Consider the following 24,337-nt stretch of genomic DNA (forward strand, 5'->3'; position numbering starts at 1 on the left):
CTGTTTTCCCCCTGATTCCCATTGACTCCAGTTTTACTAGGGCTCCTTGATGCCATACCTCGGTCAAATGCTGCCATGATGTCAAGGGCTGTCACTCTCACCTCACCTCTTGAGTTCAACTCTTTTGTCCATGTTTGAACCAAGGCTGTAATGAGGTCAGGAGCTGAGTGGTCCTGGCAGAACCCAAACTGAGCATCACTGAGCAGGTTATCGCTCAGCAAGTGCTGCTTGATGGCACTGTTGATGACACCTTCCTTCAATTTACTGATGATTGAGGGTAGACTGATGGGACGGTAACTTGCCGGGTTGGACCTGTCCTGCTTTTTGTGGTCAAGACATACCTGGGCAATTTTCCACATTGCTGGGTAGATGCCAGTGTTGTAGCTGTACTGGAACATCTTGGCTCGGGGTGCGGCAAGTTCTGGAGCACATGTCTTCAGTACTATTGCTGGAATATTGTCAGCACCCATAGCCTTTGCAGTATCCAGTGCCGTCAGTCATTTCTTGATATCACACGGAGTGAATCGAATTGGCTGAAGTCTGGCATCTGTGATGCTGGGGACTTCAGGAGGAGGTCGAGATGGATCATCAACTCGGCACTTCTGGCTGAAGATTGTTGCAAATGCTTCAGCCTTATCTTTCACACTGATGTGCTGGGCTCCCACATCATTGAAGATTGGGATATTTGTGGAGCCACCTCCTCCTGTTAGTTGTTTAATTATCAACCACAATTCACGATTGGATGTGGCAGGACAGCAGAGCTTAGATCTGATCCGCTGGTTATGGGATCGCTTAGCTCTGTCTATCGCATGCTGCTTACGCAGTTTGGCATGCAAGTAGTCCTGGGTTGCAGCTTCACCAGGTTGACACCTCATGTTGAGGTATGCCTGGTGCTGCTCCTTGCATGCCCTCCTGCCCTCTTTATTGAACCAGGGTTGGTCTCCTGGCTTGATGGTCATGGTAGAGTGGGGGATATGCCGGGCCATGAGGTTACAGATTGTGGTTGAGTACAATTCTGCTGCTGCTGATGGCCCACAGCGCCTCATGGATGCCCAGTTCTGCATTGCTAGATCTGTTCGTAATCGATCCCATTTAGCACAGTGATAGTGCCACACAACATGATGGACGGTATCCTCAATGTGAAGGCGGGACTTCGTCTCCACAAGGACTGTGCGGTGGTCACTCCTACCAATGCAGTCATGGACAGAAGCATCTGCGGCAGGCAGATTGATGAGGATGAGGTCAAGTATGTTTTTCCCTCGTGTTGGTTCCCGCACCACCTGCCGCAGACCCAGTCTAACAGCTATGTCCTTTAGTACTCGGCCAACTCGGTCAGTTGTGGTGCTACTGAGCCACTCTTGGTGATGTACATTGAAGTCCCCACCCAGAGTACGTTTTGTGCCCTTGCCACCCTCAGTGCTTCCTCCAAGTGGTGTTCTACATGGAGGAGTACTAACTCATTAGCTGAGGGAGGGCGGTAGGTGGTAATCAGTAGGATGTTACCTTGCCCATGTTTGACCTGATGCCATGAGACTTCATGGGGTCCAGAGTCACTGTTGAGGACTTTGAGGTATTGGGCTGGATGTTAAGTGTTGCCACTGAGATCGTATCAGAGGTGAGGGGGCCCATAGGATCACGATAGGTAGCGGGGTGGTGGAGGGGGTGGGGGGTAGGTGCAAGAAGTGCCCATCGTTTCCCCATCGGAAAGTGATTTTACTGAGGGTGGGAAAGGCCAACAACACCCAGAGGCCAACTGAGGCCCTAAATTGGTTTATTCTAGGTAACATAAGGGCCTCTTCCCGCTGCAATTGAGATCTAACCAGTGGTGGTGCTGCCTCCACCACGCAGGGAGGATGCCTTGTAAAATGAAGCCTCGTCCCAGCGGCCTGGCAGGTGGGTTGCTCCTCTGCGGGCACTCTGTGGCGCACAGGGACCCCCACACGCAAATTTTCCACCTCCATAGACACCCCCTTCCCCTGGCCTTCAGGCCCACCCCCACACGGTCCTCTCCCAGCACCTTCTGGACTGCCCCAGGAAGCCCTGCCTCACTTACCTGAGGTCCAGAGTTCCAGCGTTGGTCCTGGGTCTGAGACCTCTGCAGTACTGGTAGTGGCCACCGCTCCTGGTGGTGATGCTAATACTGTTGAGCTTCCAGCCCTTTGATTGGCTGGCAGCTCCTGGAGCAGGATTCCCATCTTTAATGTGATGGGCATCCTGGTGCCAGAAACTTCGCCTTCAGAACGACAGGGGATCACGCCCGGAGGGGTGTGAAAGGCCCAAGCTTGGGTTTGTCCCACATTTTCAGCCCAGCGGCCTCCACAATATGGTTACGATGCTTCGAAGGTACAGCAGCACATTTTATGATCACAGATAACATAGGAAAAGGGCCTTACTTCTACACTATAGAGGCCCATAATAAGAAGATATCTTACAGACGCTTACGCCTGAGCAGATTGACTACAACACAGCAAACAACACAATAACCATCGACTTGACACCCTAGACAAATACCATATATGAAACCGTTGTCTTCCGAAGCAATAAGCAAGAAGCAAACGAGAAAATTGACCAATAATGCACGTGATGGAGGCAACTAGCAACCAAATGTGACGTCAGTGATGCTGAACATCACGAATGGGAAGTAAAAACACAAATATTCGAAGGCAGCCTCTCCAGTCAACTACACCAAAAAGCACACGAGAAAGACAGAAAGTTTTCAGAGTTACTGGAGTTAACAAGATCACTATCGTTATCAGAGTCCAGAGCTACCGAAGTTGAGGCTTACAGTAACCACTGTTATGTGTTTGGTTCTATATGCTTCCACTGTATAAAATCTAGCTGGAGAGGTTCTTAGGCTGCAGTGTTTATACTTTAATATTTATTTCATAATAACTGTCATCTGAGTCATCTAATTGTTTTACCGATTGACATCTTTGATGGAAAGGAATAAAATTCCTTCTGTTTCTCCGGATAGAACCTTCTTGAGTTCATGCTGGATAAGATCGTTGTTGATTCTCATCTTTCTGGAGAATTACTCCTTCTCTATTTTGGTCTCACACCCATACCTTTTGACCTTCTGACAACTTCGTTAGATTTCTTGTACGGTATCTTCTGCTCAAATTATGGGTCAGTTTGTTTTGATTTTCTTTGCCTTTACTTTCTGATAATCCTTTCTTCATAATCCTGGCAGTAATTTATCGGGTTGAATTGGAAGTTGCGTTCTATGTTTTCTTCCCATTTTGAATTCTGACGGCACTAATCCACATAATAATGTAGTAGTTCTGTATATCAGAAGTGCTAATTGGAAATCTTGTTTTTTCTTCTCCATAGCTTTAATGGTTCTGACTGCTCGCTCAGCTTCTCTGTTTAATTGTGGAAATTTAGGAGAACTTGTTCAGTGAACAAATCCACATTGTTCCGTACTGTGTGTGAAGCAATCGTTTGCAAATTATTGGTCCATTATCAGGTACTATCTGATCAGGTATAACATGTGTTGCAAAAACTTCTTGTAAAATTCTGATGACTGTTTCAGTTGTTGTTGTGTACATCCACTAAACCTCGATCCACCTTGAGAGGTCATCAACTATAATTAGATACGATCTTCCAACAAAGAATAAATCCATTGCCAACCATTTCCACGGTCTAGTTGGGAATTGGGTGACAATTAGTGGTTCAGTTTGATTTTGTCTGTGTACCTGACAATTATTTTGGACTTTCTTCTTCCCAAGTTATCTGTCCTTGTAGCATTCGTGCAGGAACTTGCCACATTTCTCTTTCTTGCTTAATCTTTGAGTTGCATGGCGGGCTGTGCTGTGTTGTAAAGGTTCTTTCTGGTGAATCCATACTCTGCAGTGCTCAGGAAAATGTGGTGGGCTCTCTCTCTGTCCTGGCTCCTGGATTCTTGTTGTTTAACCTCTACAACTTTCTCCACATTATGAAGAATATGAACATATTCTCCACAAGCTCGTCACACTGAAAAGTGATTTCTCAGGACATTCGGGGAAGATCACGCTCGTCTAATCTATGTGAATTATTTGATGAAGTAACAGAGAAAGTCGATGAAGGGCATGAGGTGGATTTTGCTTATATGCATTTTAAGAAAGCATCTGATGAGGTTCAACATAAACTGCTGATTAATCAAATTGAGGCTCATGGAATAGGAGGGTCAGTGTCCAATTTGATTTTAAAAATTGGTTTAATGACCTTCACTCCATCATAAGATCAGAAGTGAGGATGTTTTCACAATGTTCAGCACCATTCATTACTCCTCAGATACTGAAGCAGCCCATGTCCATACACAGCAAGACCCGGACAATATCCAGGCTTGGGCTGATAAGTGGCAAGTAACATTCGCGCCGCACGAGTGACGATCTCAAACAAGAGAGAATCTAAGCATCTCCCCTTGACTTTCAATGGCATTATCATCACTGAATTCCCCATTATCAACATACTGGGGGTCACCATTGACCAGAAACTGAACTGGACCAGCCACATAAATGCTGTGGCCACAAGAGTAGGTCAGAGGCTAGGAATTCTGCAGTGAGTAACTCACCTCCTGTCTCCCAATTGCCTGTCCAGCATCTACAAGGCACAAGTCAGGAGTGTGATGGAATATTCTCCACTTGCCTGGATGGGTGCAGCTCCAACAACACTCAAGAAGCTCGACACCATCCAGGACAATGAAACCCGCTTGATTGGCACCCTGTCCACTAACATTCACTCCCTCCATCACTGACGTACAGTGGCAGCAGTGTGTACGGTCTTCAAAATGCACTGCAGCAACTCACCAAGGCTCCTAAGAAAGCACCTTCCAAACCCGCAATGTCTACCATCTAGAAGGACAAGGGCAACAGATACATGGCAACACCACGACCTGCAAGTTCCCCTCCAAGCCACAGACCATCCTGACTTGGAACTGTATCACCATTCCTTCACTGTCGCTGGGTCAGATTCTGGGAACTCCCTTCCTCACAGTACTGTGAGATATAATTACACACCAAGAACTCGAGCTGTTCAAGAAGGCTGTTCACCACCACATTCTCAAGGCCAATTACGGATGGGAAATAAATGCTGCCCTGGCCATCAACCCCCACATCCCAGGAACAAATAATAATAATAAAAAAACAACCTATCAGAGTAAATATTTGATTTTCAATATGGAGGATAGTTTACAGTAGTGTTCCCCCAGGGTCAGTGCTGGGAACACTGCATCTCCTGCCATATACAAATGACTTGAATCTCGGAATAGAGTAGAATGTCAAAATTTGCTGATGACACCAAACCTAGAGGTGGGCAAACAATGAGGATGATATGAATCACCTGCAAAAGGACATTGATGTGCTGACAGAATGGACAGAGATTTGCTATACGGCATTTAATAATGACAATTGTGAAGTGATGCAGTTGGCAAAAGGAAAAGGTAGAGATAAAATATACATAATGTACAGGAACAGGGGGACCTGGGGGTGCATGTGCACAGATCTTTGAACGTGGCAACATATATTCAGAGAATGGTTAATAAAGCATATAGGATCCTGCACTTCATAAATAGAGGCATTGAGTACAAAAACAGGGAAGTTATATTGAAACTTTAAAAATGTCCTAGCCAGGCCCGAATTGTAGTATTGCATATAGTTCTGGTCCCACACTTCAGGAAGGATGTGAGGGTCCTTGAGAGACTGCAGAGGAGAGTTACAGAATTGTTCCAGGGATGGAGGATTTTAGTTACAAGATTAGGTTGGAAAAGCTGGGTTTGTTCTCCATCGAACAAAAGAGATGGACGGGAGAATGAATAGAAATGAACAAGATGATGGCAGGCTTAGAAAAGTTGGACAAGGAGGAACTGTTCCCATTAACAAATAGTGCAAGAGCTGGGGGACAAAGAGTGAACATTTTGGGCAAGAGCTGCATGAGAAATAGAAGGAAGCATTTTTTGACACAGTGGGTGGTAATGACCTGGAATTCGCTGCCCACAAAGGTGGTGAAAGCAGAAATAATCAATGATTTTGAGAGGAAGTTTGGATGACCACCTGAGAGAAATAGACTTGCAGGACTACAGAGATGGAGCTGGGGAGTGAGACTGACTCAGAGTTCCAAGGAGAGCAGCCATGGACTCGATGGGCTGAATGGCCTCCGACTGTATGTGACTCGATGCAACAAAATATGTTACTGTATTTTCTGACAATTTCTTCCTTCGCTTCCCTCATTCGAGTGGCACAGTCTTCATCTAAGAAAACAGACAGGAAGTGTTGACAGTCTATTCGACCATAGAAGGCTGCACAACTGGGCCAGATCCTGGAACTCCCTCAATCGCAGCAGCAGTGGGAGCTCTATCGACAGAAGGGACAGGAGCTGGTTCAAGAAAGAAGGCCCAACACCACCTTCTAAAGGGGCAATTAATAATGGACAATTAATACCAGCATTGTCAGTGGCACCCACATCCCACCAATCGATCTGCACAGTGAATAAATGTTCGAAACAAATGACAAATATTTATTCAGGATCTGAGAAAAGCTTCTGAAAACATCATCCAAGCCTTTGTTATCTCCAAACTTGACGAATCTAACATTCTCCTGACTGACCTCCCATTTCTCACCCTCTGTGAACTTGATCTCATTAAACTCTCTGCAGCCCCATGTCTGAACTCTCAGCAGGTCCCAGTCACCTATCTCCCCTGTGTTCACTGTCTGACATTCACTCCTCGTCCAACAACATCTCAATTTAAAAATACTCATTCTTGTGTTCAAATCCCTCCATTGACTGGCCCCACATCTCTGTAACCTCCTCATGCCCTACAACCTGTCCTAACTATTTAACCTCTTCCAACCCCTACAACGCTCCCTATCTCTGTAACCTCCACCAGTCCCGACAACCCTCCCTATCTCTCTTACACCCTCCAGATCTCTGTAAATACCTGCAGTCACGACATCTTCATTATCTCTATAACCTCCTCCAGGCCCTCCAATCCTAAATATCTCTGTAACCTCCTCCAGCCCCTACAATCCTCTCTATCTCTGTAACCTCCTCCAGCCCCTACACCCCTCCCTATCTCTGCAACCTCCTCTAGTCCCTACAACCCTCCCTATCTCTGTAACCTCCTCCTGCTCCTACAACACTCCCTATCTCTGTAACCTCCTCCAGCCCCTACACCCCTCCCTATCTCTGCAACCTCCACTAGTCCCTACAACCCTCTCTATCTCTGTAACCTCCTCCAGCTCCTATAACTTTCCCTATCTCTGTAACCTCCTCCAGCCCCTACACCATTCCCTATCTCTGTAACCTCCTCTAGTCCCTACAACCCTCCCTATCTCTGTAACCTCCTCCAGCCCCTTTAACCTTCCCTATCTCTGTAACCTCCTCTAGTCCCTACAACCCTCCCTATCTTTCTTACACCCTCCAGCCCCTACACCATTCCCTATCTCTGTAACCTCCTCTAGTCCCTACAACCCTCTCTATCTCTGTAACCTCCTCCAGCCCCTACACCATTCGCTATCTCTGTAACCACTTCCAGCTCCTACAACCCTCCCTATCTCTCTCATGTCCTCCTGTCCCGATAACCTTCGTTATCTCTGTAACTTCCTCCAGCCCCTCTAACCTTCCTGTAAACTCACGCAGATCCTATTACCCTCCTTATCCCTGTAACCTCCTCCAGCTCCCACAACCCTCCCTATCTCTGTAAAATTCTCCAGCTCCTATAACCTTCCCTATCTGTCCAACCTCCTGAAACTCCTCCAAACCTCCCTACTGCTTCAATCTCTCCAGTTCCACAGCCCTCTCTATATCTGTAACCTCCTCCAGCTGATACCACCCTCCGAGATCTCTGAGCTGCTCTCAGTTGTTTTGTTTATTAATTAATTGAATAATTGATGTAACTGGATATTTCACCGCGCTCTTGACCTGCTCTCTGAACTTGGACTGAGTCACCCCATAAATAAATGTGTTTGTGCAGCAACTTAAAGCCCGCAGCATAAATCCGACTTCTCTAAATATTCTTTCAGAATAGTTATAGCTATCAGGAAGTTTTCCTGTAATGGTATAATATAAGAATTCTCTAACATGCACCAACCACAGAAGGATGAAGCTGCCAGATATGGTGAACAGTAAAATCATAGACTTCCTTCTGCTCTCTATCTCTGGGTCACTGTGATTCTCTCCCTTACTCTGACCCCTCAGTCCCTTACGGACTCGACTGGCCAATAAAATGTGTCTGACTGTCAGAGTGTTCAGCAACAGAATTAAAGTGAATGGGAGCAATGGGGTTAAAATCGTATCGAACGAGTCAAACTCCACCCATCCGGGCTCAGTAAAATAGCTTGGCTTTACAGCACATTCCCAGGGTACATTATTGATTATCTCCACAGGTTCATATATAAAGTAGATGGGGAGGTTTTGTAAACATAACAGAATGCAGGTTGTTACTAGAACCACAGCTGCAGCTTTCTCGGTGCAATATTTTGTTTTCAGCTTCTGGCAACAAATGGCCACAAATCGATCAAAGGTGAAAGTGACGGTGAACCAGACAGAATAGTCTGCGGCTACACAGAGAAGTACATTGATAACTCTACACACAGGGCTGATGTTCAGGAAAGATCCCTGGAAATAATAATAATTCATCCGCCTCAGTATGACCTCAGTGATAATAAACACTAGGTCTGCAGTTGCCATTGACACCAGGTAGCGAGTGGTACAGGTGGAGAGTCCACACTTTCCCTGGGACAGGATCACAATCGCCACTAAATTAACTGGAAGAGAGAGAAGGGAAAAGTGTCTGGGAATTACTGATCAAACATTCTCCGGATCAAAGCACCAAAAACAGGTTCCAGGTTTGGAAACTCCTTCCTGGATTTGAGGATCAGACACACCCGTCCCTCTCCCCGGACTCCTCCCACACTTCAGGGTAAGAGACGCATCCACAGTCCAGTGATTGGAGATGTCACCACTACTCACCCTCTGGAGCTTGTGAATGCATGGCCCCCGATATCAGGCAGCTCCCCCCATACCCCGGGGTCAGCACTTGGACCGCCCTGGTCCTGATGTTCTCTCCAGAGCCTCCCTGCCCAACTGGAAACCAAGCCTGTCAATCAGGCTGACTTCAGGGTGGGGAACATGTGATGGATAAAAGAGACAGTGTGTGGAGTTAAAACTCTGTAACTCTGCTTTCCACTTATGGCCCTCAACCCTGTTCATATCGAGGCCTAAACATTGGAATAAAAACAAAATACTGAAACTGTCGACAATCTGTTAAAAAAAAAAAATAGGAGAATGTTGAAAACACTCAACAGGTCAGGCAGCATCTGGGGAGAGAGAAAGAGAGTTAAAGTTTCAGGCTGATCAGTGTACATCAGTACTGGGAGATATCAGAGATTTTAAAGCAACGATAGAGCCAGTGAAAAGTGGGATATAGGGAGAGGAAAGAACGAAGGGGAAGGTCTGTAATCGGGTGGAGTGATTCAAAGACAAAAGGGATGATGGTGCAGGAAAAGTGGGACAATTACAGAAACAGAGGATGGGTCCAGAGGAGGTGTAAATGGTTACAGCAGAATAACAGAGGGAGAGGGGAGGATGGACAATCGGGCAAAGTGGAGAAGGCTCAAGTGGCCAGGACTGGGTGATGGAGAATGGTGGGCAGACCCCAGGGTCTGTGGACCAGACTGTTAGCTGTGTACCAATAGGGATCCCCACCCCCCAGCACCAACCCAAACCCCCTCCACTCCCAGTGACTGGGTTAGCCATCCACCATGACCAGCCCAGGCCATCCGAGAAAATGGGAGCAATGTTTATAATCTGAATTTTCTAACCTCAGTGTTGAGTCTGACGGGCAATAAAGTACCTAATTGAACAATACGGTGCTGTTCCTCACTGAGTTTCAGTGGAAGAGTGTAGGGGAGCGAGGATGGAGAGGTCAGGGGAGTGAGATGTAGAACTAAAGTGATAAGTGACAGGAATCTCAAGCTCACAATTGTAGACTGAACTGAGGAATCCAGCAAAGCAATCACCCAATTTGCGTTTGCTGCTCTCCCAATGTACAGGAGACTCCATAATGTGTAGTGAATGCAGTCACTAAATTGTATGAAGTACAAGTAAATTACTGGTTCACCTGGAAGGAGTGTTTGGGCACTTGCGCAGTGGAAAGGGAGAAGAGGAATGGGCAATTGTTCCATCTCCTGTGCTTACATGGAAAGGTGCTGGAGAAAAGGGAGCAGATGCTGGGGGTGATTGAGGAGTTGACCAAGGTATCACAAAGGGGGAGGGATGGGATTGGCGTAGAATATATGATTTGAGTTTGACTGAGCTGGATAAGGCAGAAATGTTGGAGGATGTTGAGTTGAATTTGGAGGCTGGTGGGCTGGAAGGTTAACTTATCATGGTTTGGCAGTGAGGGGGAGGGGTGAAGGCAGTGACACAGGAAATTATGCACACTGTCAAGGGCCCTGTTGACCATTGTGGAGGGGAATCCTCAGCTGAGGAACAATGAAGACAATTCAGATGCACTGGTGTGGAAGTTAGCATCTTTGGAGCAGATGGAACGGAGGTGGAGAAACTGGGAGAATGGAACAGTCTTTCCAGGAAGCGGGATGGGAGGAAGTGTAATCAAGGTAGCTGTGGGAGTCGTAGGAATTATAATGGATATTGGTGGACAGCCAATCCCCTGAAATGGAGGCAGAGAAGTTGATGAAGATAAGGGACGTGTCAGAGACGGACAGTGTGACGATGAGGGAGGGGTGGAAGTTAGAAGCCAAACTGATGAAACTTTCCTGTTTAGAGCAAAAGAAGGAAATGGCACCAACACAGTCATCAAAGTAACAGATAAAAATATGTGAAGGAGGGTCCTGAGTAGGATTGGAACAAAGAATGGTCCATGTATGCTACACAAAGTTAGTGGAGCTGGGACCCAAACAGCTCCTATACCGATGCCATTTGTGTGTGGAATATCTTAATGTTTACATTCCTTGAGGCCGTTTCCCAGGCAGTTTCCCTTCACCATCTCCTGCTGGGGCATTCCAAGTGTACCATTTGAAATGTATTCCTTTTGTTTCATTTACTCATCATTCCCACTGGAAATCCTCTCTTCCTCACTGGCTCTGGTCTGGGAATGAAAACCGATACTTTTCACCAGGGTCACTGCACAGGGGTCAGGATCAGGAACCTGTGAGGGTTTTCATTCCCAGACCAGAGCCACTGAGGAAGAGAGGATTTCCAGCAGGAATGATGAGTGAATGAAACAAAAGGAATAAATTTCAAATGGTGCCCTCGGAATGTCCCAGCAGGAGCTGCTGGAGGGAAACTGCCCGGGAAACGGCCTCAAGGAGTCGGTCAGGTAAGATCCCATCCACTGTGAGTTTAAGGACAGCTGGGGTTTACTGGACTTTGGAGCAGAGAGGGATAGATTAACATGGATAGAAAAGTAAGGAAGGAAGGAAATGTCGTGCATTGTGGGACAGTCGGGTAGAATCAACCAGTGGATAAGGATTCAGAGCCTGAAAAAGGGAGAGAGATCTCTGAGGGGAGGAAATAAACTGTCAATAACAGTGACTACATTAGACTAAAAGCTTCAAGAATGTAAAGGTAGAAAGTGTGGAGATATTGAATAAAGTGAACAGAGAGAGGATTACCTCTCTGGAACGGATGGTTTGCAACCTCACATACTAAAAAAAAGACAGGGAAGAGATAACAGAGGCACGATTATCTGTTCATTAATGATCATCAAAATATGGAATAGTGCCAGAAGTTTGACTGACAGCTGATGTGATTCCTGTATCTAAAGCTGAAGATAAAACGATATGAAATTTAAAAAAAGGTCAGTTCACTTAACCTCAGTGCTAGGAAAGATAATGGAATCCTTATTCAAATATGTAATAAATAAACATCTAGAAACGCATAATATAATAAAGAGTAGTCAGCACATATTACAAAAGGAAGGTCATACGTGACCAACCTTAGTGGATTCTTTGCATTCGCATCAGAAAGAGTGGATAAGACTAATGCAGTAACTGTAATATAGGGTGAATCTTTAAAGGCATTTGATAAGGTACCACACAGCAGACTCATGATTAATCTCAGAGCAAGTGGAGTTAGGAGACAAACAGCAGAATGGACAGTGAGCTGGATACAGAAACAGAAAACAGGGAGTAGGGGTTAAAGATATTTACTCTGATTGGCGGAAGGTGGGAAATGGTGTTCCACAAGGATCAGCGCTAGGAACACTGTCGTTCACCATTTACATAAACCATATGGAATCAGGAAGCAGAAAAACGATTTCAAAATTTACAGACAATTCTAAATGGAGAGTACAGTTAATACAGAGGAAAAATGCAACAAAATACATGAATACATTGATAAGTATAATTAATAAACTTGCACAAAGGGATTTAAATGACCAATTAATTTCGATAGAGCTATGTGTGAGGTGTTGTGTTTTGGTTGGATGAACAAGTTTCCCAAATACTCCTCGGAAAATAAACACCTGAGTGGTGTGGAGGGACAAAACTGTTAATTCAGGATTAGAGATTCACAAATCATTTAAAGTAACAACACCAGTTCACAGGGTCATAACAATATAAACAAAACACTGGACTTCACTTCCGGATGAATGGAATTGAAAAAGCAAATAGCTGATAACAAACCAATTTGGAACATTGGGTAGAGAGCACTTAACGTACCTTGAACAGTTCTGGTCTCCATATTACAAAAAAAGATATTGATGCGCTGGGAAGGTGCAATCATTTTAACCAGGATGATACCAGCCCTGAGAGAAGTGTTCTCTTTATTTCATCATTAACGGTTTAGTAATACTATTATTCACTGCCCCGGACTGATCTCTGTGTTTTGAAAACCCGATATGTCTGTTCCTCGGTTATAGGTGTCTCTCCTCACAGGGACACTCCTCACTGAGGTAAGACCAGAGATTTGTACAGTTACACTTGCAAAGACTGTGAATCAGATAAAAGCTGCTCTATCAAACCTTAATTAGTTGCAAAAGTGAATGATTCATTCACCAAAGCCCAATATTCCTTCCATCTCATGGCAAGATAATGAAATTCAGCACTCATAACCCACAGATTCTCAGGACCATGTTTAATGGGAAACAGAGCATTACCAATAAGTTTCAAATTATAGTTATTACTAAACATCAGCAACTGTCTTCCCCTTTACAATCAATTATTTTCATTAAAAAAAAACAGAGGGAACTTAATGGAATGGAGAGATAAGACATCTGATTTCAAAATAGAACATGATTGGACAATTGTATTCAGTACATACAAACAGACGAATTAGGAGCAGGAGTAGGCCACTCGGCCCTTCGAGCCTGCTCCACCATTCTATAGGTTCATGGCTGAACTGATCACTCCACATTTCCACCTACCTCTGAAAGACGTTCACCCCGGGCATATCAAGAATCTGTCTACCTCTGCCTTAAAAATATTCAAAGACTCTGCTTCCACTGCCTTTTGATGACGAGAATTCCAACGACTCACAAACTCTAAGAAAAAAAAATCCTCATCTCTGTCTTAAGTGGGTGACCCCTTATTTTTAAATAGTGACCCCAAATCTAGATTCTCCCACAAGGGGAAACATCCTTTCCACATCCACCCTGTCAAGACCTCTCAGGATCTTATATGTTTCAATCAAGTCGCCTCTTACTCTTCCAAATTCCAGTGGATACAAGCCTAGCCTGTCCAATTTTTCCTCATTTGACACCCCACCCATTCCAGATATTAGTCTAGTCAACCTACTCTGTACTGCCTTTACATCCTTCCTTAAAAAAGACCAGTACTGTACACAGTACTCCAGATGTGGTCTCATCAATGCCCTGTATGGCTGAAGCATAACCTCCCTACTTTTATATTCAATTCCCCTCATGATAAATGATAACGTTCTATTAGCCTTCCTAATTATGCGCTGTACCTGCATACAAACCTTTTGCGATTCATGCACTGGGACACCCAGATCCCTCTGCGTCTCAGAGCTTTGCAATCTCTCACCATTTAGAGAATATGTTTCTCTTTTATTCTTCCTGCCAAAGTGGACAATTTCACACTTTCCCACATTATACTCCATTTGCCAGGTCTTTTCCCACTCACTTAACCTATCTATATCCCATTGTAGCCCTCTTATGTCCTCTTCACAAGTTACTTTCCTACCTATCTTTGTGTCATCAGCAAATTTAGCAACCATACCTTCGGTCCCTTCAATTAAGTCATTTATATAAATTGTAAAAAGTTGAGGCCCTGGAACAGATCCCTGTGGCACACCACTCGTTATATCTTGCCAACCAGAAAATGACCCATTTATGCCCACTCTCTGTTTCCTGTTAGATAGCCAATCTTCTATCCATGCCAATATGTTACCCCCAACACCATGAGTTTTTATTTTCTGCAATAACCTTTGATGTGGCACCTGATCAAATGTCTTCTGAAAATCTAAAGACAATACATCCACCGGTTTCCCTTTATCCACAGTACATGTAACTCCCTCAAAGAACTCCAATAAATTGGTTAAACATGACTTCCCCTTTAAAAAACAATGTTGACTCTGCCTTGAATTTTTCTAAATGCTCTGCTGTAGTGTCTTTAATAATAGCTTCTAGCATTTTCCCTAAGATAGATGTTAAGCTCACTGGCCTGCAGTTTCCTGCTTTCTGACTCCCTCTCTTTTTAATAAAAGAGTTACATTCGCTATTTTCCAATCTAAAGGAACCTTCCCCGAATCCAGGGAATTTTGGAAAATTAAAACTAAGGCATCAACTATCTCACTAGCCACTTCTTTTAACACCCAAGGATGAAGTCCATGAGGACCCGGGGACTTGTTAGCCTGCAGCTCCAACAATTTGTTCAGTACCATTTCCCTGGTGATTGTAATTTTCTTGAGTTCCTCCCTCCCTTCCATTTCCTGACTTACAGCTAATACTGGGATGTTACTTGTATCCTCATTAGTGAAGACCGAAGCAAAGTATCTGTTTAATTCTTCTGCCATCTCCTTATTATCCATGATTAATTCCCCAGACTCACTTTCTATAGGACCAACGCTCACTTTGTTATAAAATAATATAAAAGAAAAATAATGCAGATGCTGGAAATCTGAAATAAAAACAAGAAATGCTGGAAATACTCAGCAGATTTGGCAGCAACTGGGGAGCGAGAAGCCGAGTTAATGTTTCAGGTCAGTGACCCTTCATCAGAACTGGCAGAGGCTAGAAATGTAATAACATATAGCAATAGGTTCTGTACTCAGCAAAGAACTCAGTTTTATTCCCTTACATCCCCACCTTAATGAATTTCAAGCTCGGCATGATGTTGAGCTCGTCTTCTGTCGCCTTCACCTCCGGTCTCACTTCTTTGACCAGGAGTCCTCCCCCCGACCAGCAGACCCATTCAATTACATCCAGCATTCACCCTCCACCTGGACCCCTCCCTCTGGCCTCTTCTCCACTCTTGATCTTTTCATTGAAAACTGTCGGCGAGACATCAGCCATCTCAATTTCTCTGCCCCCCTCACTCACTCTAACCTGTCTCCCTCTGAACTTGCTGCACTCCGTTTTCTCAGGTCTCACCCCGACATTGTCATCAAACCTGCAGACAAGGGCGGTGCTGTTGTTGTCTGGTGTCCCGACCTCTACCTTGCAGAGGCTCGGTGCCAACTCTCAAATATTTCACCCTACCTCTCCCTGGACCATGACCCCAACACTGAACATCAAGCAACTGTCCACAGAACTGTCACTGACCTCATGTCCTCTGGAGATCTTCCCTCTACATCTTCCAACCTCATAGTCCCGCAACCCTGGACAGACGGCTTCTACCTCCTTCGCAAAATCCACAACTAGGACTGTCCTGGCACATCCATTGTTTCAGCCTGTTCCTGCCCCACTGAACATATTTTTTCCTATCTTGACTCTACTTTTCTCCACTGGTCCAGTATCTTCCCACCTACATCCGTGACTCATCCGATGAAGGGTCACTGACCTGAAACGTTAACTCTGCTTCTCTTTTCACAGATGCTGCCAGACCTGCTGAGTGGTTCCAGCACTTCTTGTTTTTATCTCATTTATCAATTCGGCTTGCTACAGCGCCTGCCGGACTGAACATTGAGTTCAATAATTTCAGACTGATGGGCTCCCCTTTTTATTTTCAGCTACTTTTTTATATTTTAAAATTTTTTTTATTTGTTTATGTTATTTCATTTTACTTCATCATTCATTTTTTACTAAGTGCCTATCCACTGCTTTTGTTTTGTCACGTTTGTGCTTTGAGCCAGGTTGTTCTATTTTTCTGTCAATTAACACCCTCTCTGCACTAACGCTTTGTCTTTCAGCACACCATTAACATACCATTTGCCTTTGCTCCTTGACCTTCTGGTCAGTTATTCTCTGTGGCCTTGTCCTGTCAACACCTTCTCTTTGGTTATCTCTTGCCCCACCCCCGTTTTATTTGCTCACTTTGTTAACTCTTTTCTTTTTTAAATATCTATAAAAAACTCTAACTATCTGTCTTTATATTTCTAGCTAGCTTTCTTGCGCACATTAATTTTACTTTCCTTATCAATCCTTTAGTCATTCTTTGCTGTTTTTTTATATTCTGTCCAATCTTCTGACCGACCTCCCATCTATGTGTAATTATAGGCTTTTTCTTTAAGTTTGATATTATCTTTAACTGTTTTAGTTAACCACGGATGGGCGGGTCCCACCTTTGGAACTTTTCTTTCTCGTTGATATGTATCTATTCTGTGTATTCTGAAATACCCCTTTAAATGTCTGACACTGCATCACTATTGACCGATCCCTTAACCTAATTTGCCAGTTCACTTTAGCTCGCTCTGCTTTCATGCCCTCATAATTGCCCTTATTTAAGTTTAAAATACTAGCCCTGGACCCACTCTTCCCTCCCTCAAACTGACTATAAAATTCAATGATATTATGATCACTAGAACCTAGAGACGCCTTAACGATGAGGTCATTAATTTATCCTGTCTCGTTGCACAATACCAGCTCTTGTATAGCCTGCTCTCTGGTTGGCTCCAGAACATACTGTTCCAAGAAATTATCCCGAACACATTCTATTTAATCCTCATCTCGGCTACCTCTGTCCATCTGATTTTTCCAGTCCATATGTAGATTAAAATCCCCCATAATTATCGCTGTACCTTTCTGACAAGCTGCCATTATTTCTTCCTTTATACCCCGTCCGACAGTGTGGTTAATGGTAGGTGGCCTATACAGCACTCCCACAAGTAACTTCTTGCCCTTATGATTTCTCATCTCTAACCAAACTGCTTCTACATCCTGGTCTTCTGAACGTAGGTCATCCCTCTCTATTGCGCTCATACCATCATTAATTAACAGAGCTACCCGAGCTTCCTGTACTTCCTAAATGCCATGTACCCGTCAAAATTCAGGTCCCAATCGATGTAGTCCTGCAGCCATGTCTCTGTAATGGCAATTAGATCGTACTTATTTATTTCTATTTGCGCTCTCAGTTCATCTTTTTGTTTCTACAAATCTACAGTGACAGATACTCCCAATAATAGATTGTCTTTGGGATCAGGTGTTCCACTCCAGTTAGTGGGACACACTCAGTTTGATTTTGCACTGAGTAACACTCCTGCTCATACCTTCGTTTGGTGAGTTAATTTCACTGAGGTCTCATTGGACATTCCACAATATTCCATTCTATGCAAGTCCTTGAAGATTCAGAGAGCCAGTCAATTACAACAGAGGTTCATTATTTGTTGATGAAACAGAATAAAACCACAGAGATATTTCAGGATATTTGTCATAAGGAAAAGATATCACTGATCGAGTGCCTGTCTCTCAGTGACCACTGGATCAGCATGTAAGACTATCAGTCACACAGTAAAACCAGAAACCAGCTCACACACAGATTTACATTGGTTATAGTTACTCACCAAGAACACCAAGGAGAGCGAGGGTTGTGAAATATATTTTGTGGATACTGAGCAGTGTTTCATTCATTTTCCGTGTGAAGTGATGTGTCCCTTCCTACTGCAGGCAATCTCACTATATTAAACTCTGAGGTGATACATTCCCAGAGCCTTTAATTTATACCCTGTGAAATTTCCCCGGGGATATTGAGGTTCCTGTATTGTTCAAACGTTTTTTTTAAATTGAGCAAACAGATTACGACATCGAGTTCAGTCTGTGTTGTGATAGAATATATTTATTTCTGAGATTGAATTGGAAAACTCCAAAGACCTGGACAATTGTGATCACATTCATTAACTAATGAAAATTCAAAGCGACATTCTCCCAGCAATGAAGTTGTTTTTTCATCAACATCAGTTACATATCTCGATCTCTTGTTGTTTCAGTGAAGTCCTTCAATCCACTGTGACCATTTGAAATATGAAAGTGTTGTTCGACTGAACTCTGGGATGTGACTGTCCATTTAACTGTGGACATTCAGAAATGTGATTGTGTTTCCCTCAGGGTTGTTCGACTGAACTCTGGGATGTGGTATATTGTGTATTAATTGCAGTGTTGGTCGAGTGTTGTTTACAGAATCCCGGGAGTCTTTGAAGGGCTAAACAATAACGCGTGTATTGAATACATATAATTTCATACACTCTCCACAAGCCTATCTAGCTAGCTCACCTCCTGCTGCTTCTAACTTACTCCAAGCCTATTATCCAAGTAACTATAACATCATTGCCACTACAGTAGGAGGGGCTTCTCTCACAGTCTCAAGTGTCAAAGCTTTCAGACTTTAATTCCACATTTCACCCAAGTCGTTATCCTTATCTATTTTTGATCTTTGTACACATTCATTCATTTTAACATTACATACTATCCCATCTCCCCCCAAGTCTCTGCCTCTCACAGAGTCACGACTCTCCCTGATCGTGTTTTTATTGGGGTTGAAAGATTGGTAATCTTGATCGACAGTCTTGTTGAACGATTTAGATAGTGTTGACCAATGTTTGTAGTTTCCTGTTGTCTCTGTGTTTCTTGATCATCATTTGGTTTGTCAAGATAAATGATTGATATTTGTGTATGTGGAATAGGGAAAACGTTTCACCTATTTCATATAATATTCTCTGTCATGTATAGCAGATAGAATCTTTGATAATTTTCATCCTTTTGAATGACAACACCTTCTCTTTCTGGTTCTCGTATCCATACCTTCTCATCTTCCTTTCGTTGAGTTAAGTTTCTCTTAAAAATCCTTTTGTTGTAATTGTGAGCTTTTTTCTTCCTGTAGTACTTCTCTCTATCTTTGAATTTCGATAATCTTTGACGACTCACCACAGAAGTACTTTTCTCGGCAAAATGGGAAGTTGTGTTTTTATCTTTCTCCCCATCAACAGCTCAGAAGGTGATAGACCACACAACAATAAAAGTAGATCGATGGTTAGCCAATGTGGTTAGTAGATCTTCATTTTTCTTCAACAACATCTTCATGGTTCTTACTCCTCTTTCGGTTTCGCCGAATGACTGAGGATATCGTGGTGAATTCCTGAGATGTTCAAATCCCCATTTTCTTGCAAATTGTGAGAAGTGTTCAGTTGAAGCAGTGACCCATTGTCTGATACAACCTCATCGGGAACAAGATCTCCTGCAAAGCTCAAATAACAGATTCTCTTGTTGAGAACAACCTTTTCAGTTCAATCAATCATGAGAAATAATTGATCATGATTATATGGGTTTATCCATAGTGCATCACCAGATCCATCCCTCACCATTCCCACCATCTTGTTGGAAATGTTGTTGTTATCAGCGGTTCTTTCTGCTCCGGTCTATGTATTGCACATAGTTGGCAGATCAGGTCCATGTTTGCTATATATTTGGATATTCCTGGCCACCACACGGGTGATTGAGCCTGTACTCTACACTTTCTGATGCCCATATGGCCCTTATGTAGATGTTCCCAGATAAACGATCTGAGTGAACTCGGAATAACTAGTCTGTCATTGTACACCAGCAAATCATCGATGATGAAGTGCTTTCTGAATTCATAGAAAGTTTTCATGATCCTACCACCAGGACCTTCTGATTGCAGTATTGACATATTTGAGTATATTCTTCATCCTGCTTTTGTGTATGATGAAGTTCTTGCAGTTTCTGTACACTTTCCGGCCACTGTTGTGCAGTTTATTGTGTATGCGACACTATCTCATCCACAAGTACACTTCCAGTTGAGCTGGATGGTCTTCCGTTGCTATTCAGGGAAGTTTGATCTTTTCCTGAACATATACAGTATTGCATATATACCACATCAATCATAACCTGAAACTCGGAATTCTTGAAGGTATTTTTGCGATATCCTTCTCATCCAGAAAGGAAACTAGAAGTTTGTGGACTCCCTCAATGACCACTTTCAATCCCATAATCCCAGAGAACTTCTCACAAGTCCACGTGACTTCAAGTGCTTCTTTTCCAATTAGCACATCTCTGGTCTCTGTGTCGGACAAAGCTCTGTATGCACTGTAGCTTGGTCTTCAACTGCCATCAGGCTGTTCTTGGAAAACGACTGTCCCTAACCATGTGGATGAGGCGTCTGCAGTGATTGTTGCTGGTAGGGTAGGGTGATGGGGTGATCTTTCCTGAACATCATTCCTGTGTGTTGAGTTATCATTGTCCTGCTCTGTGCAGTCACAGACAGTTCTGTCTGGTTCACCATCACTTTCACCTTTGATCAATTTGTGGCCATTTGCTGCAAGAAGCTGAAAACAACACCAAAACACCAAGAAAACTGCAGCTGTGGTTCTAGCAACAACCTGTATTCTGCTCTGTTTAATAAACACCCCCGTCTACTTTGTATATGAAGCTGCAGAGATAATCGACAATGTACCCTGGGAATGTGCTTTCAAGCCAAGCTATTTTACTGAGCCCGGATGGGTGGGATTCGACTAGTGTTATAGAATTCTTCTATTATAAAATTACAGGAAAAGATCCAGATAGTTTTAACGATTCTGAACATATATTTCGACATGTCGGATTTATGCTGAGGGCTTTGAGTTGCTGCACAAACACATTTATTTATGGGATGACTCAGTCCAAGTTCAGAGAGCAGGTCAAGAGTGCGGTGAAATATCCAGTTACATCAATTATTCAATTAATGATTCAACAAAACAACTGAGAGAAGCTCAGAGGCCGGTCCCAGTGATTCCAGTCCATGAATGCAATGTTTACTCCCAAGAGGCAAGAGGTGACCAACAGCTGGATGATCCACTGGAGTGGTGTGGGGGGAGGGGGAGGAGGGGATGTCACACATGCTAAAGAGCAGCGCGGTGGTGGGCAAGAATTGACCTTTGGCAGACCGAATGAAAATGGGGCAGGAGAAGAGCCAGAGTTCCCCCTGCAGGACAGGAGGGGAAAGAGCAGCCAGAGTCTCTCCACCACTTCCACCGGTTTGATTTTCAGCTTCTCTCATCTGCCCACAAATTAATAAACTTGCTCTTAGAAAATCCAAAATATTGCAGTTGCTGTAAATCTTCTCCTGCTAGTTGATTATTATTTTTTTTCAATTTTTGGAGACACTCTAATGAGTCCAACTGGCTTGAATTCCCCAACAAGCTGAGTGCTTTTTTTTACGTTTCAACATCACTTCCCTGCTTTTGTATTCAAGGCCACTGTTTATGAAGTCCAAGATCCGATATGGTTTACGAACCAATCTATCAATGTGTCCTGCCACCTTCAAAGATCTGTGCTCAGGCACCTCCGGGTCGTTCTGTTCCTGTACATTATGTATATATTATCTCTCCCTATTCCTTTTGCCAAAATACATCACCTCACACTTGTCAGTATAAAATTCCATTGCCATCTCTCTGCCCATTCTGCTAGTCCATCAATGTCCTGTTGCAGCTGGTTCACATTATCCTCATTGTTTGCCGCACCTCCAAGTTTCGTGTCATCCGCAAATTTTGAGATTCTACTCTGTATTCCAAGATCCAAGTCACTTATATATGGCAAAAGATGCAGTGGTCCCAGCACTGACACTTGGGGAACACCACTGTCAACTATCCTCCAGTTTGAAAAGATGTATTTACTATGATATGCTGTTTTTTGATTATTGTTATTATTATCTATGGGATGTGGGCGTTGATGGCTCGGGCAGCATTTATTTCCCATCCGTAATTACCTTTGAGAAGGTGGTGGTCATCTGCCTCTCCAACCTCTGGAGTTCTTGGTGTGTAGGTACACCCACAATGCTGTTAGGAAATGAGTTCCAGCATTTTGACCCAGCGACAGTGTAGTTGACTGGAGAGACTGTCTTCGATTATTTGTGTTGTTATTTCCCATTCGAAATGTTCAGCATCATTGAAGTCACACTTGGTTGCTAGTTGCCTCAATCACGTGCATTATTGGTCAATTGGCTCGTTTGCTTCTTGCTCAGTGTGTCGGAAGACAATGGTTTCATATACAATGTTTTTCTGTGGCGTGAAGTAGATGGTTATTGAATTTTTGTTGAGTTGTAGTCAATCTGCTCAGGCATAAGTGTCTCAAAGATATCTTCTAATTCTTAAACTCTATAGTGTAGAAGTAAGGCGCATTTCCTTATGTCATTTGTGATTGTGAACCTGCCGTTGTATCTTCGAAGAGTTGTAGCCACTTCTGCAATGTGAGAATATGGATGATGGCTCTGACTGTACATTAGAACAAAGAACAGTACAGCACAGGAACAGGCCATTCGGCCCTCCAAGCCTGCGCCGAAACTGATGCCTGTCTAAACTAAAACCTTCTGCACTTCCGGGGTCCGTATCCCTCTATTCCCATCCTATTCATATATTTGTCAAGATGCCTCTTAAACGTCGCTATCGTACCTGCTTCCACCACCTCCCCCGGCAGCAAGTTCCAGGCACTCACCACCCTCTGTGTAAAGAACTTGCCTCGCACATCACCTTCCACAACGTGGAAGGCTGGGCATAAACAACACCATACTGATCAGTAATGCAATGTTAAAGAATCACATTCCTTACAGAGAAAATTTCTCTGCAATGATCTGAGATTATATATTGTTATTGGATTGGATGGGTTTTTTTTGGAGCGATCAGTGTGTGAGTATAAACTGTACAAGCTTCCTCTGTGTCACTTCAATAGTCTCGAATTTAAAATGTTATCTGAAAAAGTAAAAGGAAAGCCTCCAAAATGTTCCTACCTGAAAGCAATGTTTCCTTTTTCTGTTCAGCATGTTGCCTTGGTGATGGTTTGGGGACTTGGGCTGAGGATGAGCAGAGTTTGATAAAGGATATGAGGCAAAGTCAGAGAGACAAAGACAGCAGCAGCTGAACATAAAGGTTTCACTTTATTCTGTCTTAGTTTCACTTTCTCTTTGCTGGCATGTGTGCTCTACAGCAGCCTCTAGAGTGCACAATGGACATTGCAATTACAATTTCAAAGCACAACAACAGGGAACGAGAGAAAGAGGCCAGAATTTTACGCCCCCCACGCAGGGGCGTGCTGGTGGCGGGATTGGGTTGGGGGCGAGGGGTGGGGTGTTGTAAAATTGAGTGGGAAGCGAGTGGTGTCATTCCCGTGCACCCGATGTCCCACAGAGGGCACCCCCGAAGCCCTAACTGCCCCCCGTTGAAATAAAGTCCCCCAACCCTCCCAACCGAACCGCTTGCCTCGCCAGAACCCAGCAGATTTTCGCCTGTGAAGCCCCGAAAACCTCTGTTTCCGGGGCCAGCGCCCATTGTCCTGCTGTGGCTGGGTTTTGCGGTCCCAGCAGTGGCCACTGATCCCGGTGTCGCTGCTTGGACTGTGAACTGCTGGCTCGCTGATTGGCTGGCTGCTCCATTAGGTGGGACTGCCCGCCTCAGCGAGGGGGCTTGGAGAGCGTTAAATCCCGGCGTGGCTCCCACGCCTGGCGGAGGAGTGCTCGTGCAGGACCTTCTGGATACTGGGCGGTGCCTGCCGCCCAAAGTAAAATTCCAGCCAGTGAGAGGGCAGGGAGATCAAGAGAATGTGAATTGACAAGGAGGGAGAGAAAGTGACAGAGGCAGGGAGAAAGAGAAGGTGAAGGGGCAGAGATTATGCTTGACTAATCGAATTGAATTTTTTGATGAAGTCACACAGAAAGCCGATGAAGGGAATGTTGTGGATGTCGTTTATATGGATTTTAGGAAAGCCTCTGATAAGGTACCACATAAAAAGGCTGATGAATAAAATTGAGGCTCATGGAATAGGAGGGCCAGTTTCCAATTGGATTTTTTAAAAAATGGCTTAAGGAAAGAAAACAGCAAGTCATAGTAAATATTGCTTTTCAGACTGGAGGATGGCAGACAGTGGTGTTCCCCAACCGTCAGTGCTGGGAACACTGTTTTTATGTTTGCGATATATGAATTATACATAATATAACTAACCTTCCGGGAGAGGAGTGGAGAA

The 24,337-nt window shown here is 44.0% G+C and overlaps 1 protein-coding gene across 1 annotated transcript; it reads right to left on the minus strand.

The window, feature by feature from the left end:
* Positions 1 to 6,202: 6,202 nt before the first annotated feature.
* LOC137385219 (probable G-protein coupled receptor 139) lies at positions 6,203 to 11,038 on the minus strand. Its single transcript, XM_068060208.1, has 3 exons — positions 10,945 to 11,038; positions 7,897 to 8,741; positions 6,203 to 6,226 (listed from the first exon to the last, which is right to left on the minus strand). The coding sequence occupies exons 1-3, from the start codon at positions 11,036 to 11,038 to the stop codon at positions 6,203 to 6,205; spliced, it is 963 nt and encodes a 320-aa protein (XP_067916309.1).
* Positions 11,039 to 24,337: the final 13,299 nt, after the last annotated feature.

The sequence above is a fragment of the Heterodontus francisci genome, chromosome 28 (genome assembly GCF_036365525.1).
Source record: "Heterodontus francisci isolate sHetFra1 chromosome 28, sHetFra1.hap1, whole genome shotgun sequence".
Lineage (NCBI taxonomy): Eukaryota > Metazoa > Chordata > Chondrichthyes > Heterodontiformes > Heterodontidae > Heterodontus > Heterodontus francisci.